Source organism: Gouania willdenowi, chromosome 12 (assembly GCF_900634775.1).
Source record: "Gouania willdenowi chromosome 12, fGouWil2.1, whole genome shotgun sequence".
Taxonomy (NCBI): Eukaryota; Metazoa; Chordata; class Actinopteri; order Blenniiformes; family Gobiesocidae; genus Gouania; species Gouania willdenowi.
In genome coordinates, this window is record NC_041055.1 from 15,662,978 (window position 1) to 15,682,067 (window position 19,090).

At 36.2% G+C, this 19,090-nt stretch overlaps 1 protein-coding gene across 2 annotated transcripts in view; it reads right to left on the bottom strand.

The window, feature by feature from the left end:
* The window catches only part of LOC114473177 (breakpoint cluster region protein-like), a 106,997-nt gene that overhangs the window by 40,860 nt on the left and 47,047 nt on the right, over window positions 1-19,090 (bottom strand). For both annotated transcript variants that reach the window (XM_028462607.1, XM_028462608.1), the window contains exon 2: window positions 9,382-9,572. In XM_028462607.1, coding sequence (XP_028318408.1) covers window positions 9,382-9,572 — 191 coding nt within the window. The remainder of the gene's footprint in view (window positions 1-9,381; window positions 9,573-19,090) is intronic.

Below are 19,090 nucleotides of genomic sequence, written 5' to 3' on the forward strand. Positions count from 1 at the left end.
TTAAATCCAACAAATGCTATTTTAAGACTGGCCTTCCTGAAATGTATGTGTGAACACAGGAGTTTAAAATATTTATCAGCAGCTACAAAAACCTCCTCCAGGCTGTTTCTGTGCTGCCCAGTCAGAGCCCACATAAGAGCACAGACATGAAGAGACAGACAGATTCCTCAGGCTGTCTTGTTTAACCACAAACACTGAAAAAACTCAAACAGGCAGGATCTCCCACGTGGGGGTGGGGGGAATATCCATGAACATAATAGGTTGGATCTGTGAGTTGAAAAGCAGAAAAGGAGATGGAGAGTGTGAGGCAAACGCAAGGTGATTATGTGAGGAAAAGAAAAAGGAGAGACAAAGGGTGCGACGACATTTCCAGGAACTGTCACGTGTCATGGGTGGAAATTGAAGTGACAGGACATACACATGCTGCCATGTTTGTCTGCACATTGATCCTATAGATTGGAAGTGTTAAAAGCCCTGCAGAAAAACTAAAACAGCATAATGAGGTCGATAGAGATAACTAGTCTGACTGCTGTGGTTATACAATAAGAAACAAGTATTGCCCTGAAAAGCACAAAACGCATGTAGAAAACTAAAAGTCACACATAAAAAGACATGGGTATTTGATATTTCAGCATAATTCTTGTTACACTAATGCTACTGCTCCCATCGGGTGAACATTTGAGTGAACATTTGGTCGTACGACAGGACCAACGTGTGATTCTTGGGACATTTGTACTTCACCAATCCCAGCTTACAAATGAGTGGGTGTAAATCCAATGGCTAAATTCGATAGTCATTAACTTGTTACGCCCTCTTGTTTTGGAGGCCCCGCCCACTGAGGTCAAATAAGAAGAGAAACTTCTCCAAGATGAAATTCGGCATCCTCACATCTGAGGTGGACAAAACTATGATGTGCTTATTGACAGTGTGAAAACTCAAATTAAAGGCACACCGTGAACTTTTGACCTAAAGAGTTGACCCATACAGTATGAGTTATTTTAAATGATTCCTCAGGCCAATATACAGCACTTGACAGTATCAATGCTCCGAGCGGGGCTTCCCTCAGGGAGTAGGGGAGCGCCGCCGACGCGGCAAGGAGGTCCGAGCGCCGGTCTTCTGGCGGCAGAGGCTGCTCCTCCAGCTGCGGCGCGAGCCCAGCCCCGCTTCACACACCAGCCCGACCAACCCAGCCCTTAGTGCCAATCCTTATCCCGAAGTTACAGGTCAACTACTGTCTGCCTACACAATCAAAAGACAAGGGAGGCTGGCTCAACTGACTGTTTGTTGATTTTTGCGACAGTGCTGCGGCGCTTGTGGCCACTAGGGGGCGCTTGACATGAAAGTTACAGGTCTCGCGCCCCTAGTGGCCAAAAGTTACACGGTGTGCCTTTAAAGGAGCGCATTCAAACGCTCTGTGGAAGAGGATCAGCTACTTAGCAGGTGATGTCTGCCCCCCTGTGTGCACTGTGAGCAACACAACCATGATCCCGGAGACACACACGGATATGACGTTTAGAGCAGCTTCAGTCCGCACGCTTTAGGCAATAAATATCACATAAAATGAAATTAACAATCGAAACGGTTAATACTGACTAAATGTTGTCTCTTGTCTGTGTTTATTATGCCTTCAGCCAATTTTACCTAGAATTCATCACATTATTGAAGCGCATTTGTAAAAGTTTAAGGAACTATTTCAAAGTGGTATCAGTCATAACGTGAGGTTTTTGTTTTTTTTAATAATTTTATTTTGTATAATTCATTATAATAATCCATTTAGATCTGTTCATAATGTGTATCTGCTTATGCTCCAATAACAGCTGAGGCTTGTTTAATACTTAATTTTCAGTCAGATTGGCAGTGCTGAACCACAAACCCACTCACTCAGATTTGCGTACACGAGGTCAGACCTGACGTGAGATCTGAACGTAGCGTAACGCTCAAGCCAAATTGATAAATACCGAAGCTTCCGTGAATTTGGTCGAATGCACGTCTTACGCACAGATATGAACGTACATTGATAAATGTTGTAACACAAGTTGCTGATTGAGTATAAAAGGAAAAGCTTTTACCTACGAATCATTACAATCAAGTACTCCATCACTATTTATTAAACTCTTGAGTCAAACGTCAGGTATTTTCAAACCTGCACATGGACCCTGGGAGCTCGACTCACATGCAGACAATGTGCAGTGACGTTCTTGGATGTCTGTGGGTGTACATGCATTTATTTAAATGTTTGCAGTAAATGGGTCTGCAACCTGTTACCATGGTCACTGCATGAATAGATGCTCTAGCATGGATCTCATGGGAGTGTTACAACCGAGAAGATTACCAAATGTTGCAGGATTATTAGAGACTTAAACACATGCAGTAGAGCCTATTGTTAAGTCTATCACTGCTGGGCTGTTTGTGGCTCTATTGTAAGGGCATTTTTTTTAGCCAGTGACGAAATACATAATACAGGAAAGAACAGAGTTTTTATTGTAATTTTGTGTGTTTTTCTCTCATTCTGTCTATGTTTGTTGCAGTCTTGTTCATTGTGAGGCATTTTGTGCATTTCTGTAGTATGTCTGTGTGTTTTTCCTGTAAAATATATGTTTTTTAGAGTCATATTGTGTATTTTTGCTGTCATTTTGCATTTTGTGGAGTAATTTTTGTGTATTTCTGTTGTCGTTTTGCTTGATTGTTAGTGCTGTGAGTTTGCAGAGTCATTTTTCACGTACTTTTGTTGTCATTTTTGGTGATTTTGTGTATTACTGTTGTCACTTTTGTAGTAGTTTTGTGTGTTTTTGGAGTATTTTCTGTTTTTTTGCTCTTGTCTTTTAGCGTATTTTCATGCAATGTTGTAATTCTTTGTGTATGTATTCTTGCTTTTGTTTTGTGTATTTTTCTGTCACGTTTTACATTTACTTTGGGGGCCGCATGAAACAAAATAAAACAAAACATCTCATAGGTAGCTGCAAGCTGCAACTAATTTTGAGTGTACTCTTCAATTATTTAATGTCAATTATTTAAACCAACAAAGAACAAAAAAAAAGATTTTTATTAATTCAGAATTTGGTAACGTACATTGCAACAGGGTTGGTGAAATGGTAAATTTGTGATGTCCCGATTAGATCAGGCGCAATCTTCACCAAATTTTTGAGACAATCACAATCTGATCTTCTCTATAACAGTTAGTAAATTGTTGTAATATGCAATATATTATTATTGAACTGGTTAGAGCGACCTATTTCCTTATGAAGAGTGAGATGGGAAAACATAGAAATAATTTTAAATAAGTTTAAATTTAAATGTGCCTACTGTATCCTTTATTCAGCTTGGCTCTCTGTGTCTACTATCTTATCTTTGTTGCTCAAAAGTAAAGAATAAAGAAATGATTCTGACAGACATGCATTATGCATCACAGAGCTGTGCAAGGGCCTCTACTGTATATGAAATAATGTCTTTCTACAGAAATATGCTGTAATTGCTCCCAATATGCAGCCGCTAACACAAGCAAAATAAAGGCAAAGTGCTTCTCGGTGCCCATCACTGATGTAAATAAAAGGATAGTGTAAGTAAATAAGTAATGTCATTTGGATTCTTGATTGCACTTAAATGCGATCCATAGCGCTGCAGCAGCTTTTAGTCTATCCACTTATTTAAAAAGGGGGAAAAGCCTGCGGCAGCAACCGGGCTTCTGTAATATCTGCAGTTAATGAAAAATGAATGATAATCCACACTCAGTGACAAGTAGCGACACCAGCTGCCTAACTGTGCCGAACAGGGGATCCCTGATGTAAAATGACTTATAAGACATAAGGTTTCTGTTCAAATCTTTGGGAAAACCACCAGGCAGGAACTTGGAATAGAAGTTTAGTGAAGTAGCAACAGGAAGACAGCGTTTGTAAAGCGTTTATTCATCGTTTCGGCTCCCAGACTTATCATCTTTTATTCATCACTGTGGCAACTAATGAGCTCATCTCTGGGATCAGAATAAAAAGATGTCTGCCTGTATTTTTGGTAATCACAAAGTAAAACTAAAGTGCACTCACTCTCTGTTCTTGTTTAAATGTAATTAATAATGTAACCGAAGCTAATATTTCAACATTGATTGTTAACTGTATTTATTTCTCTCTGTACCTTCTGTATTATTGACTTTTCGAAGCTGTCATTTTTCATTTTCAAACTATTTGAGCATCCTCCTGTGATGCCTATCAGCCTCTGCTCTATCTAATGTGATGTACGTGTGATCTAAATGATGGATTGTTTTAAACCAACATTGTCACAGCCAGGATTTTCAGCTACATTGTGCTAAAATGATTTGCTTAAAGGTTTTTACAGTGGCTGTAAAAAGCACCAGATGAGGCTCATTATAAATATTTTAAATATGTTTTTTGACTTTTGAATATGTTATACATGCTGCACTCTTTTTTTTACTATGTCAGTCAACAAATGTATATAAAAAGCTCAGGCTATGAATGCTAAAGTATATATTATTATATATTATTAATAATGTTTTTTTTCTCTGTCTCTGTCAAAAAAAAAAAAAAAAAAAAAAACATTTCTTAATAAAGAATTGTTGACTGAAACCACTGTTGTTTACATGCTGCTGAGCATCTTTGTCATCAGTTTTTATAACTAAGTTCTATTAACGTAAGGATAAAAGACTAATCATATAACAGTGATCTGTAATTGTGGTCTACATAACCAATCTGCACAAAGATCGTCTACACAATGTTAAAGCTTCAGTTTTCCTTGCCTCCTCTTAAGCTTCCACTGCAATTCCCAGATCTTCGGAGAACCAGCGCCGGAACCCAAAATTATACTCCCAGTTCTGCTGATGGTGATGACTCATAACGATGACGTCGTGCAAACATCAGCTCCTACTGAGCCAATCAAAGCTGCTCTGGGTTCTGACTTGTCAAATAAGGAAAAAGGCTGTGGCTTGAGCGATAATGGAGTGGAGAATGATCCAAGGTCAGATCAGGGACGATGGTAACTCTATCCTGATGGTAGACAGAATAGTGTGAGAATATTATAGTCCTGTCTGATAAATATTCATGACCGTCAGATGATGCACTCGACAGATTTGATCTTGTAGACCTTTGAGATTCTAATGAATATAATTGATTGAATAAATCAACCAATATGTAGGATTATCTTTCAGTTGTGCTTGAAACAAAAGGAATCACCAGCAGGCCCCTGTGGCCCCGAACAGGAACAAGCGGGTCAGACGATGAATGAATGAATGAATAAATGAAAGGATGACTGTGTGAGCATGTGAGTGCAGGTTAAAGTTCAGAGGTTAAAGGCCCAGCGCAGGCAGGGGACTGAGCATTTATTGATTGCAGTCATTAATCAGATTGATAACTTACCAGTAAAAGCTAAGACTGGGGTTTGTTAAGCCTCTGATTAAGCTTTATAACCATTGATTTAACTATTCTGTCCATAGCAGTGTTACCGTATCATTTTCCACAATAACTTTAGACTATAAAATATCCCTCATAAAATAGATCATATCAATTTGTCTTAACAACAATGTAAAAAGAATAAAATAATATGGTAATATTTGACAAGGTAATATACTTTAACAAGTCTGTTACCCCTGATCCTTTTTTTATTAGATAAAATCATAAAGTGTGCCTCATTGATCAAGAGTCATACTTCATTTACTCCAAAAAGAAAGGAAACAAGTTAAAATTGCAGCTTAAAGTTTGTTTTCATATCCACTGAAATGTTCACGTACAGCTGGGCAAAAAATTGATTTAAATCGATTAATCAAATTTATAGATAAAATGATTTTTATTTTGCAAATTCGAGTTTAAAAGTTTTTATTATTCTCATTTTTTTTGGACTTTTTCGCATTTCCGTTCCGTCCTTGTGGGTTACCGTAGCGCGATGTGAGCCAGCCCGCTTTTTGTTTACATGTGTTCACCCTTTGAGTAGCTATATGTGTGCCACAGGCACGTTTCATTTTTATTTGCACTATGCTAGGTCGTTAAAGGAAGAGTTTATAATTTTTTTAATTGTAATGTTATGTTGTTTGAGTCTGGCCTCCTGTGTTTAACTCTTGTCTTTGTGTTTCAGGTATTCCTGCTTGTGGCTCCACCCCCAGTGATGTCTGTGTGCTTGGTTTCTGACTGATTAGCCAGCTCATGTTTTCCACCCAGGTGTGGCCTGTTCCCAATCAAGCTTCCCTCACTATTTAGCTGAGTGCTTGGCCATAGTACATTTACTTGATCATTGTGTATTGTCAACTACCCTTGTGTCCTGCTGCATTTGTTCTCTGATTTCTTTGTGCTGCCCTTTTGGTTTTTAGTTTGGAATAAACATGTGCTGGTTCCAGGAACGCTATGCCTGCATTCTGCCTCCATCTCCACACCACCATCCACAAACCATGACAACTGTGAAGTTGCTGTTGCACTTTTGCTTAAACCTGGTATAAAGCTTAAAATTGTTGAATGACAGAGTCTCATTTACTTTTTATTTTGGGATTATTCAATGCATTTTGACTCTTGAGGACAATCACAGCAATAAAGTTGCACTTTTACAATATATCTGATGTCTGCAGTCATTTTTAAGTGCATTGACAAAAAAAAATCAAAACTTGAATTTTTCTTAGGCAAAATCGCCCAACCCTATGTTCATGCAATGCATTATGGGTTGTGGTTTTACTTTATTCTGACACAAAATTGGTCTCAAGCGAACCACTGTCCTTGTCTGGCAAAAAACTGACAACTAAAGAAGAAATCAGAGTAAGAAAGACGTAAAATCACTTCTATGCATCCGTTTACGGGACTCCACATCCCACAATGCAATGAGCAAAAATGTCAGACAATTTTGCCATTTTTCCTTCCTTTTTGCAGTAAATGATGTTCGATTATTGGGACTATCCGTTTTAAATGAGAAACATTTAAATGCATGTATGCAAACCCATGCATTCAGGCTTAGAAATGTAATGCTTGTACACATTGTGCGTGTACTCGTGCACAAGATGTCATAGTTCACTGATTTTCTCACTGCAGATGAGAAAGGAGGAGGGTGCAGGCGGGAGGATAAGAGGATGAAAGCAATGATGGAGTGATGGAGACTGATAGTTAACTCCACATAATACCCCCGATGAGGGAATAAAAAGAATCCAACCCCTTAAGGCGGATGGGCTTCCTCACTGGATGGATGCTTCAAAGGTTATGAGGCAGGAGGTATTGAGCTTTATCAATCCTCTGAAAGGGCAGCATTTCTCAATTGATGACGGCTTTTTGTACGCACAGTTCTTGGTGTGCAGAGAGAAAAGAAAGTTGTAGATGCAAATCTATTAAGCTGATTTACAGCTGTAGTTGATCTCAATTCAACACTAAACATGGCTTGTAGTGAATCCGAGTGACATAAAAGAAACGGTTGTATTTTTTTAAGTTAAAGGAGCACTTTTTAGGAAGCAACAAACATATTTATTAATCAGTAACTTTTCTGACCTGCCTGAGTTCAAAACCAGCAAAACAAAACCAGAGGTGAAAGTGACGGATTACAAGTACTCACGTTACTGTAATTGAGTTGCTTTTATGGGTAATTTTTATATATATGTTTCTAAATCAGTGATTTTACTTGTGTTTAATTAGGTTTTGAAAGAAGCAAAGTCATGCGTTACATTTCTACACCCAACTGTTACTGAGTAAATTATTTTTCTTTTGTTTTAAAATAATCAATGGACATTGTGAAACTCCAAAAATATTCAATGACCAGACAACAATCAAATAATCCATATGTTCTTAGTCATGCCGTTTCTGATCAACGCCCAGCCACTTTGTTGGGTTCAGGTTAGGGCTTCTACCTATTATAGTGTCACCTATTGTGGCACATTTTGCATGGCACTAGGGCTGCACAATTAATCAAATTTTAATAGTGATCACAATTTAGGTTGCCACGATTAAATCAACCTGATCGTCGACAATATTTAAATATAAAATATAGGCTCTGCACTCTGTAATAATGTATTTATTTACTTAGCCTTTGGCACATTTTTCCTTTTTTTAAAAAAAAATTATAATTCTATTTTAAATATTAATTTGGCACTGCAAACTGTACATATTGTCTGTTTAAAAGTAGTGCAATTAAAAAACAGATTTTTCCCTAATATGATTAATAATTGTGATTATAATTGTGATTACAATAGTGATCAAAATAATCATGATTATCATTTTAGCCATAATCGTGCAGCCCTACATGGCAATATTTTAAAGTTAATAAATATAGCTATTAGGGGTGTGTATTGCCTGGCATCTGGCGAAACAATTCATATCTGATACATAGGTACGATGCGATACAATACAATACATCCCGATATTAAAGTATAAGGCGATTATTGGGATTTTTTCTTCTTTATATGACTTAAGAAACAACTAATCTGTAAATGTGTACACCTTCATGAGAACATAATGTATGAAATATATTTTATTGGCATATTTTACACTCAAAACATTGGCTTTAACATGCCATGTGCCAACAACTTAAAATAAAAAATAACGTGCAATGTGCCTGTGGCTTTTAAGCCAACATGACTTTAGTGCAACTTAACTGAGGTATTTATGCCGAGAACAACAAATAAATGCAGAAAGTTAGTACTTTCTTTTTAGATTTTTGTTGAAAAAATACAAGCTGGTCAACATGTCCAGGTTTCAGCACTTCTTTGTGCAGTTACAATGTCTCCTGCAGTGGAAAAGACTTCCCTGGTTAAATAAAGGTAAAAATAAATAAATAAATAAATAAACTAAAAAATTACTTCTTTTTTTTTTTAATTAAAAAAAAAAAAAAAATCGGCAGACGTAATATCGCGATATATTGCCGAATCTATTTTTTTTCAACACCCCTAGTAGCTATACTTAGAGCCTGATCATTTTGACTTGAATTTATTGGTGTTATTTTATTTAAAAAATAATTGTACATTTTGACGAACCTTTTATTTTATACAGATGCCTTTGTTTGTGGAAAATAAATGAAGTTCCAATTGTGCAACATTTGGTCGCTTCCTTATTAAGTTTATACGCAGATATTTACTGTACGCAAGGGAACCGTACCAAGATTTATTACCAAGAATAAACGTGCTGGGTTAAAGTAACTAGTAACTTTTACTTTGAGTACTATTTAATTGAGCTACTTATTACTTGTACTTGAGTATTTTATGTATAACTTACTTGTACTTGTACATGAGTACTTGAGTAGGATATATCAGTACTTTTTACACCTCTGAACAAAACACATTTCCTAATGAAAAATGAGTAGATATGAGACATATTTCATTAAGGATTTTCCTTTCACAACTAAGAGATGATTGTTTCTACTGTACTTCATTTCTGTTTTTAGATCAGTGTGAAACCTCAGAGAGCAGCATTGCATTCTCACCGATTTGGAGGACTCCAACGATCCAGAGGACAGTGTGTCCCGGCTGCTGCGGCTTTTAGAGCTGAGGTGAGGAGAAGAAGACGGTGAGTCATCGATGTACGGAAGGATGTCGTGATGCCTCCGCTGCTCTTCTGCTCGGTCTGCATCGTATCCGTACGATGGAGGAGGAGGAGTCCCCGGGAAGTGACCGTCTGTGAGAGAGAACCAAGCGCTGAGTTAGCATCTTTTACATCCTATCCTACTAAAGTCCCCATACTTCTCACGTCCGCAGTGAAGTAGGTTGACAATTTTTGATTTCAAAATCACAACAAAGACATCAAATGAATGAAATACGTATGAACTGGACTGATAAATCTTAAGTCAGACTCTGCTCTGACAAAGGTAGAAAGACAGACCTCCCGCACAAGCATAAGCTCATGTATTAAATTTACTGATTGCTTTAATCCTCTCAGAAGGTTGCCACAAGCCTTACAGAGTTAATTTCCAACGCTAATTAATGCCGAACAGGAAACTGGGGCACACAAAATGAATTTTTCTTGCTTCTTTGTTCACACGTTCGCGCAAAAACGCAACGCTTAAACAGAAAATAATAAAGGCCACGTTTAAAAAAAAAAAAAAAAAAAAATGGAGGAAAAAAGTGGGTCACAAATAATTTGAGCATGGATTACAGAACCTCCAGAGACTTTTTTATTGTCTTACAGACACTAATTGACCTGTTTCTGTTCTGCAGTGCAGTGGTTCTCAAACCTTTTAGGCTAAAGTTCCCCCATTCTCTTATTTCTGAATCCAAGTACCCCCTTTATTCGACTACAACAAAAACAACTAGAGCATAATGATGGAATAAATGAGTGATAACACATTGTGAAGAGTCTCATTTTGTAAATAAGTGGAATGAAACAGTATTTAGTGTCTTCTGAATAGATTTATTTCTATAGTTATTATCATTTCTGGTCATCTCTTTCCTGATAGATCAACTTTATTGTTGTCACATAAGTAGAGCTACATACATGACATTCTTTCTCTGCATTTAACCCATACCTGAGGAGCAACATCCCACAGTGACGGCCCAGGTGAGATTCAAACTGGTGACCCTCCAATTAGAAGCTTGATTCCTTTACCACTAAGCCTGTGTCATTTGATGTGTTTTTGGTGTCATTTTGTCATATTCTTTGTTGGTTGTCTGTTCTTTTTATTATTCAGTATATTTTTTGCGCGTTGGTTTTATTTAAATTATTGTCTGTGTGTGTTTTTGTTGTCATTTGGTTGTTTCTTATGTTGTTTTGTATATTTCTGTTAATTTTGGGTGTTTTGTAGTAATCTTGTGTATTTTTCTCTCATTTAGTGTGTCTTTGTTGTCATTTTGTGTGTTGCTGGTAATAGTAAGTATTTTTCCCTCTTGCTGTGTTCGTTTTTAGTGTCATCTTGTGTAATTTGTTGTTGTTTGTCTGTTCTTTTTATGGAGTATATTTTTCTCTTATCTTGTGTGTTTTTGTTGTTGTTTTGTGAGTTGCTGGTAATATGTCGTATGATTATCATTTTTAACTAAAAATAAACATATGTTTATTGCTTTCATTTAGGGATGTAACGATTCACTCAACTCCCGATACGATTTGATTCACGATACAATTCTCTCACAATTTATTTTACAAAATGGGACTGCAGACAAATAATGATTGAAAAATATTCCTTTATTTTTTTTGGGAAAAAAACTAAAAAATACTGTACTATTTTCCTTTGATTTTTAATTGTCAAAAGAATCCCTTGATAAACTATTCAGAACAATGCAATTGAATTAAAAATAAATCTTGAATGAAATAAATAAACGAATAATACAAATGAAGAAGAAGCCTATTTATTTAAATTCTGGTTCTATAGTAAACAATGCAAAACTGCATAATAGTTCTTTTTCTTTTTAAAAGTGCAACTGAAAATGTATTTTGTGCCTTAACAATTGGACTTAAAAAAAAAAATAAACAGTCTGCATTATATATACATCAGATCTTTGTTTGGACCAGCAGAGGGCACTGGTAACCCAGTGGTAGGTTGGGATGCAGCTATTTTGTGCAGTGAAGAAGAGATGCTATGCTCGCAGACAGAGCTAATAGAAAAACGTGACTTTTACAGATATTCACGTAATATTACAGATATTCTTTCGGTGCTAAAGGGGTAAGGAATTATTTATGAACATGTTTAAGAGTATAAGGTGGCCAGAAAGAAAGTAGTAGCAGATTCATTTTCCCTCTCTCTTTCAAACACCCCCTGTAGTGACATCGCGTACCCATTTGAGAAACACTGCTGTAGTGGATGCTATCATTCTCTCCAACAGAGAAAAGGGGAGGAGCCAGGGAAGGTAGAGGTCAACAAACAGGATTGAAACTATCTGCAAACTGACCTGGAGTGTTTTCTTAAATTCTGTTACAAGCATTACTCTCTCTCTATGACTTGTTTGGAGCGAATGTGACCAAACAAACACTTACTGTTTGTTAGTAACCAAAGTACAGGGTGTGGAAGGAAAAAAACTGTTAAAATGAGAGAATACCATATCCAGCATCCCAAACTGACATTTAAAGGAAATCATTCCTCCAGCTGTTTTTACCAGACATTGTGAATAACCACGTGGCTTCTTTTTCTCTTCTTCCATACCTTGTTTTAAAACCCACTGCCACATGGAGACAGAACGTGTTGTGCGTCCACAGTCAGCCTGAACACGCTGTCAGCAAAACACACGGAACATCAAGCAAAAAGCTTTAGGCTCACTGATTACATAGAAGCACAATCACTGACATACTGTAAAACCCTAACCAATAGCAATAATGACAGGCTGTGGAGGAAGTAATTACAGATAGTACTGCACTTACTAACATGCTTGGTTAAAAAGGCTGTTGGCAAGGAGTATTGTTAGTAAATGAGAGAAGTCTTCACTCTGGCCACATTGGATCAAGCAATCTAAAGACTAGAAGGAAAACAATCTCATGTTGTTGCCTTTACTTACCCTCGGTGCCACTACTTGAGAACCCTCTGCATAACTGTACTGTATTTGGATAGCGTTACAGTGACACTGCATGATCTGAAAGCTCTTCGGACTTCAAGAACCTTCAATAATATTCCATAAAAAAGCCAAAGGCTGACGACAGGGCAATTGAATTGAGGCAACAGATTTTCTATAATTCCTTTGAAACAATCTTTCGTGTAACAGCGACGTTTCTAGTTTGTAGAACAAGTAACCAGAACCCAAACGCTGACAAACTCTTTAGAAATTAATGTGAACTTTTTTTTAAAGCAAATACACTATTATAAAGAAAGACTGACATGACTGAGAACCAAAACTGTGAAGCAGCATAACTTCATAACTTGATCTACCTGCAGAGTGATTCCGATTTTAATTATTACCATCTTATACATGTGAACATAAAAAACAACCAAATACAGTTAGTTACCTTTACTTAGTAACTGGTGTGATATGAATAAAGTTTAAGGAAAGTCTAAGTATGAGGATCAACAAGTCAAAGAAAACACAATGAATATGGACGTGTCTGACTATAGGCAGACTTTGCAATTGCACAGAGCCTCACAAGCCAATGAGGGCCTCTGAGAATAATGAAATTGGTCTGTTTTTATCCCTAATACACCTAAAACAAATATATATATATATGTATAAAAGGCCTGGGCGATTTTGCCTTAAAAAAAAAATCTCCGATTTGAGTATGAGTTTCGATTCAATTTTCAATTTTTTTTTTATGCACTTAAAAATGACTGCAGACATCAAATATATTGTCAAAAGTGCAACTTTACTGCTGTGATTGTCCTCAAGAGTTAAAATGCATAGAATAATCCCAAAATAAAAAGTAAATGAGACTCTGTCATTCAACTATTTCAAGCTTTAACCCAGTTTTAAGCAAAAGTGCAACAGCAACTTCACAGTAGCTTCAATTTTCTGACTGAAAAATCTAAAAATTTTATAACATATAACATTACAATTAAAAAAATTATAAACTCTTCCCTTAGCATCTCAACATAGTGTGAATAAAAAATTATACATGCCTGTGGCACACATATAGCCTACTCAAAGGGTAAACAAATGTAAACAAAGAGGGGGCTGGCTCACATTGGAACGCGAAAAAATTTAAACTTGAATTTGCAAAATAATTGTTTTTATATAATCAATTAAATATTTTTTTGCCCAGCTCTAATATATATATATTTATTAGAGCTGGGCAAAAAAAAAAAACACATAACAATAAAATACACCATGAGCTGCTGTCTGTGCCCCAACCACTAATAACAAAAGAATAACATACACCGCTATCATAAGATGTGGTTAAAATCAAAATCATTGGACTCTAAAGGTGCACAGTGTGTGACATCAGCAAAAAAGAAACGTGTAGAATGATTGATAGATACCGCTCATTGAGAAGTTTATGGAGCATTTAATTTAGAAGAATCCATTAGGAATCTCCACGTGTAGCAAACTGCCGGCCCCCAAACAGGATTTTCCTACCCTCACCTGTATTGCATTCCTACTTATGTTAATGCATTCCAATGTGTGCATGACCTGCAGCTTCCAGTGGGCGGGTTGGGTTGAGTTTTTCCGAGGCCTTTAATGGGTCACTATAGCCTGTGGTCGTCAAACACCAGGTTTCCATCTGACCTCATCACAGCTCAGACACTGCTTCTAACATTGCCTTGAGTCACTTTCTCTCTTTCTGCTTCTCATGCTCTGTGCTTTTTGTTCACTCTCCCTTTCTTTTGGTGAACAAATGTATTGTGTTTCCTTTTTTGTGGAATTCCCAGCCGCCCTTTTCATCTAAATGACCTCTGACCTGCCTTGCTTTCCTTAAATCTCCAGTGTTCCTAACCGTCTCCTACTTAAAAAAGAAAAAAAGGTACAAAATACAGCTTCTAAAAGCGAGGCAGAAATCCTCTTGACAAAACTGTGAACTCATTGATTTCCACTGGAAGCTATTGGCAAGACAAAAAAAGCCTAATGCTGCCTCTAACCATGTGCTGTAGCACCTACACATTCCTGTAAAATATTTACATGGAAACATTGTATGGGAGGAAAACAGCTTTTTTCCTGCTGCAGGTGGAAAACAACACCACATGGGAATATCTGGTGCTCTGCTGTCATGGCAACATAAAGATCTTTCCAAAACAAGATCAACAGCAGGACATTATCCCATTCACAGGTCAGCTGTTGATTAAAAACCTTTAGAAAACCAAACCAAAACTATTAACTATAAATTCATTAGGGATTGTGTATATGATGTCAGGGTAAGGTTGGGCGATATGGCCGAGAAAAAAAAAAAATCTCCAAAAAACATTTTTAAAGAAAAATTTGAGTTTTGATACTATTTTGGATTTTTTTATTTCCAATGCACTTAAAAATGACTGCAGACGTCAGATATATTGTTAAAAGTGCAACTTTATTGCTGTGATTGTTCTCAAGAGATAGAATGCATAGAACAATCCCAAAATAAAAGGTAAATGAGGCTCTGTCATTGAACTATTTCAAGCTTTAACCCAGGTTTAAGCAAAAATGCAACAGCAACTTCACAGTAGCTTACATTTTCTGATTAAGAAATCAGAAAATGACATATTTTACAACATATAACATTACAATTAAAAAAAATAATAAACTCTTCCCTTAGCATCTCAGCATAGTGCGAATTAAACATGCCTGTGGCACACATAAAACCTACTAATCAAATGTAAGTAAAGAGGGCTGGATCATAGCGCGCTACGGTAACCCACAAGGACGGAACGCAAAAACGTCCAAAAAAAATAGAATAAATAATGATGATAATAATAATAATAATTATTATTATTATTATTATTATTATTATTATTATTATTAATAATAATAATTTTTTTTTTTTTTTAAATTTAAACTCAAATTTGCAAAATAAAAATCATTTTTATCTACAAATTCGATAAATCAATTAAATCGATTTTATTTGCCCAGCCCTACTGTATGTAAAAGGTTTTGGTAGATTTGTTGATAAACCTAAACAATGTGTAATTTTATTCTGCAGGCAAAATGAATTAGATAAAGTAAAGTTAGAACAAGTCTTGATTTTATTCAAATAATAAGGTCAGTGACAAATAACTGTCAACGTGCAATTATTGGTGTAAAACAGTTGTGTCCTATGATACTGATTTTGCTGCCTTGGGTATTGAATGATACTGATATCAATCTGATACGATATCAGCACAAATCATACATACTTTTATTACTTATTTTTTTGTGTTAAATATTAGAAAAGGCTTGTTCAAGTGATATTACTCAAACACAGAACAATAGTCAGCAACAGTAGGAGAAAAACTGACTCTTTTATTATTAACCAATCGACCGATATATCAGCCATTGGTTGATTTTTATTATTATTTTATTTATTTTTTATTAAATTACCACTTTAGAGGAAAAAAGAAAGAACATAAAAAACATCAATTCGGATGTATGAATATACAACAACAACAAAAGTTATATTAATAACAGCACGTGCATGGGAAAGGTAGAAGCCAATAGACTTACAAATACAAATATGATATGGGATAAGGATATAATATAATATAATAGTGTCTGATCAAATATCCTTATCCTGTTATATCACTGTGAACTTACTGGAAGCTTGAAATAGTTTAAACCGACTACTTGCACATTGCAGTCGTGCTTTACTGCTACTTACCCGTCCTGTACTTTTTGTTTTACTTGGTTGTGTACGGGTATATTTAAAGTTCAATCAATGTTAAGAGATCTACTGGTGTATTTCATTTAATTTCTAATATATACATTTATATCATATGAGTGTTTCAATTGTCTTTCATAATTAATGTGCTGATTTTTTTTTTTTTTTTAAATCAGTATCTGCATCGGCCTTTGAAAATCCCATATTGGTCGACCTCTAACGTATACTGTATGTTAATATTCTACAGCAGAATATTCTACAACTAAATAAAAATAAATAACAAACCTGAAAAATAACCTCAATAAATCTAATAAAAACTAAATATGTATCGGGATGCTTATATTAGAGATTTTAGTTGCAAACAATATTTGATCGAGACACCCTTAATGTAAAAGAAAAAATAAATTGAAAATAATTTGGTAACAGATGAGTGAAATCAAGATGTTCACACCAAGGGCGGCTCCAGACATTTTCCTCTGCAGGTGCTATGGGGTTGCTCAACTTTTCGGCGAGGGTGGTCTGAGATTAGGGGTTCCCCCACGCCGGTTACCAGTTTAATTTCTACTGCAACACACACGTGGTAGACACAAGGCTAGCTCATATACGTTCACAAGCCTACCTAAGTAAACACACCTCTGTATGAATATATGATTCAACACACACACAGCAAGCAACTGACACAAGTTTACTTTGTTTGTGCACATTTCAGCCTCAGATTCAAAAATCAAAAACCAATGCTGCCAGTTAACGACACAGCGACGAACAAAACACAGCCCTAATATGAACAAACATCACATAGAGATAACCACAAGGAGTCAGAATTTACTCAATCACCATTAAATTCACAATAGGCTACAGACATATATGACAATTTTTTTCTAGATAGAATCACAATCACAATTTTATCAAGATTTTTTCATTCAAATCATTTAAACTATTTTAAAGTTATTTACCAATAAAACAAACCAATTCACCTACTTAAAACCATCCCCCTCCATGGAAAAAAAAGGATAAAAGTCAGGGTAATTTAAAAAGATTCTTTAAAAATGTATGTAAGCAATTCATCAAACTGGTTCCAAACAAAAAGGCCGACATGTTCTTATAGTCACACACAGTCTCTTTACTTTGTTTAACTAAAGTGGTGTAGCATTAGCATTAGCAACACTTGCTACATAACAAGGCAGCAGATCAGTCTAATGTTTTCTTTTTTTTTTTTTTAGGTAACACACTCATGTTAATAAAATCCTACTCTAAGCAGTGTTTGAACACCTTATTTCACACAGTTTGGACAATAATATCCTTAACAAGATAAAATGTTACTTCTTTGGTTACATTAGGCCTGGGTGATATGGACCAGTATTCATATCTATAGTTTTATTTTTTTCAACATAGTTTTACAAGAAAAACAAAAATGGGTCAAAGTCAGTGGATAAAAATGCCACAAAGACCCTTTTATTATTGAAAGTGTCTATTCGTACGGTTAACGTACGGACAACCCCTGGTGCTATTGGTACGTTTACCAAAGTACACGTACGTAGTGTCTTAGGGTTAGGGTTAGGTCTAAGGTTAGGTTTAGGTTATAACCCTATATCGAAACAATTTTTAGGGTTATTGTTCCACCAATGACTGACCTATCACGTGACCTAAACTGGCCAATGAAGGGCGCTGCATACGGATAGAATGTCAGTATATAGATACGGCAAACGTATGGATAGCCACTGCCTATATTAATCACTAGCAGCACAATATCAACATTTTGAGGCACTTTTTACTTTATTAAGGCTAAAATGTGTGATTAAATGAGCCTTTTCACACTCTCGGAACTCTCGCTCTTGTTCAGTTCTGGCGCGTGAGTTCAATGGTCGCCTTGGCTGACAATGACTCTGACAGAGATTTAGATTATTTTTACTGTTAGAGCGTTGATTCCTTGAAATATTTTTTGCGTAAACGTGGTGTTAGTCTCCAAGGCAGAAATGCAGAGTCAGCTGCTAAAGCTAATGTCGCACACAAGCTGAAAATTCAGGTTTTTCCTGACTTTTTAAACAGTGACCAATCAGCTGATCAGTGCGGTTTCACTTATAGGCCTGTTTAGTGTCCATCTTGTGCACTTCCTTCAAATTTGTAAATTGAATTATAATAATAGCCTAATAAAAAATAATCATGGACCTGGTTAGTAAACGGTGTAGCTCATAAATGAACCTTTTCAAAGTGAGAACTCATACTGTCCTTTTCACACTCGGAAGCATCGCTTGTCCCATCAATAATAATGATACATTTTATTTAGAAGCCCTTTTCAAAAACTCAAACACACTTTACAGTTGTTAAAACCATTACACAAATCAAAAAAAGAAACTAACAATAATAAAGGTAAATAGAGAAAAACTATATATAACAATCACAAGTTAAAAGCTTAGGAGAAGAAATGTGGAAACAGAGGATGTTTGTTGCTTTAATACTGCTTCTCTCATCCGTTTTACAAACGTGCTCATATGTGCACCATTCCCGGGTAGAGTCCGAATTCCACCCGCTGGAGACCCAGGTAGTCGGTGTTGTCATGCACCAGGGGTCACCTGTGTGGAAGCAAGGTGACTGCCCTTGCTTCCATACTGCTGCTGAGCTGCTCCCATCGGTTTTTAAAAGTGCTCAGATCGGCCGAAAGTCGCTTCAGTGGAAAGCCCTGGTCCCTCCTCGAGTCCAAATATGTGTAATATTAATAATATAAACACTATTAAAACACTAAAGATCTCTGGAATAAAATTACAAACACTGTTAAATTGGAAATATTAACAGAGTGAACAAGCTTGTTTACGCTTATATCCCTCTCGACCTAACACCCCCACCCAGGTCGCGCATGCGTAGTTCCAGAGTGTGAAAAGGCTTATTCTATAGTGTTGCTAAAACACAATCAGGACGCTGTCCCTTTAAGAAAGTGTGTAAACAGCCCCGTGAGCTGCAGTAGTTCTACCATCTACACGATTTGGCAGATCGTCGTCGTGTTTTAATCCTTAACGATCTGATATAGT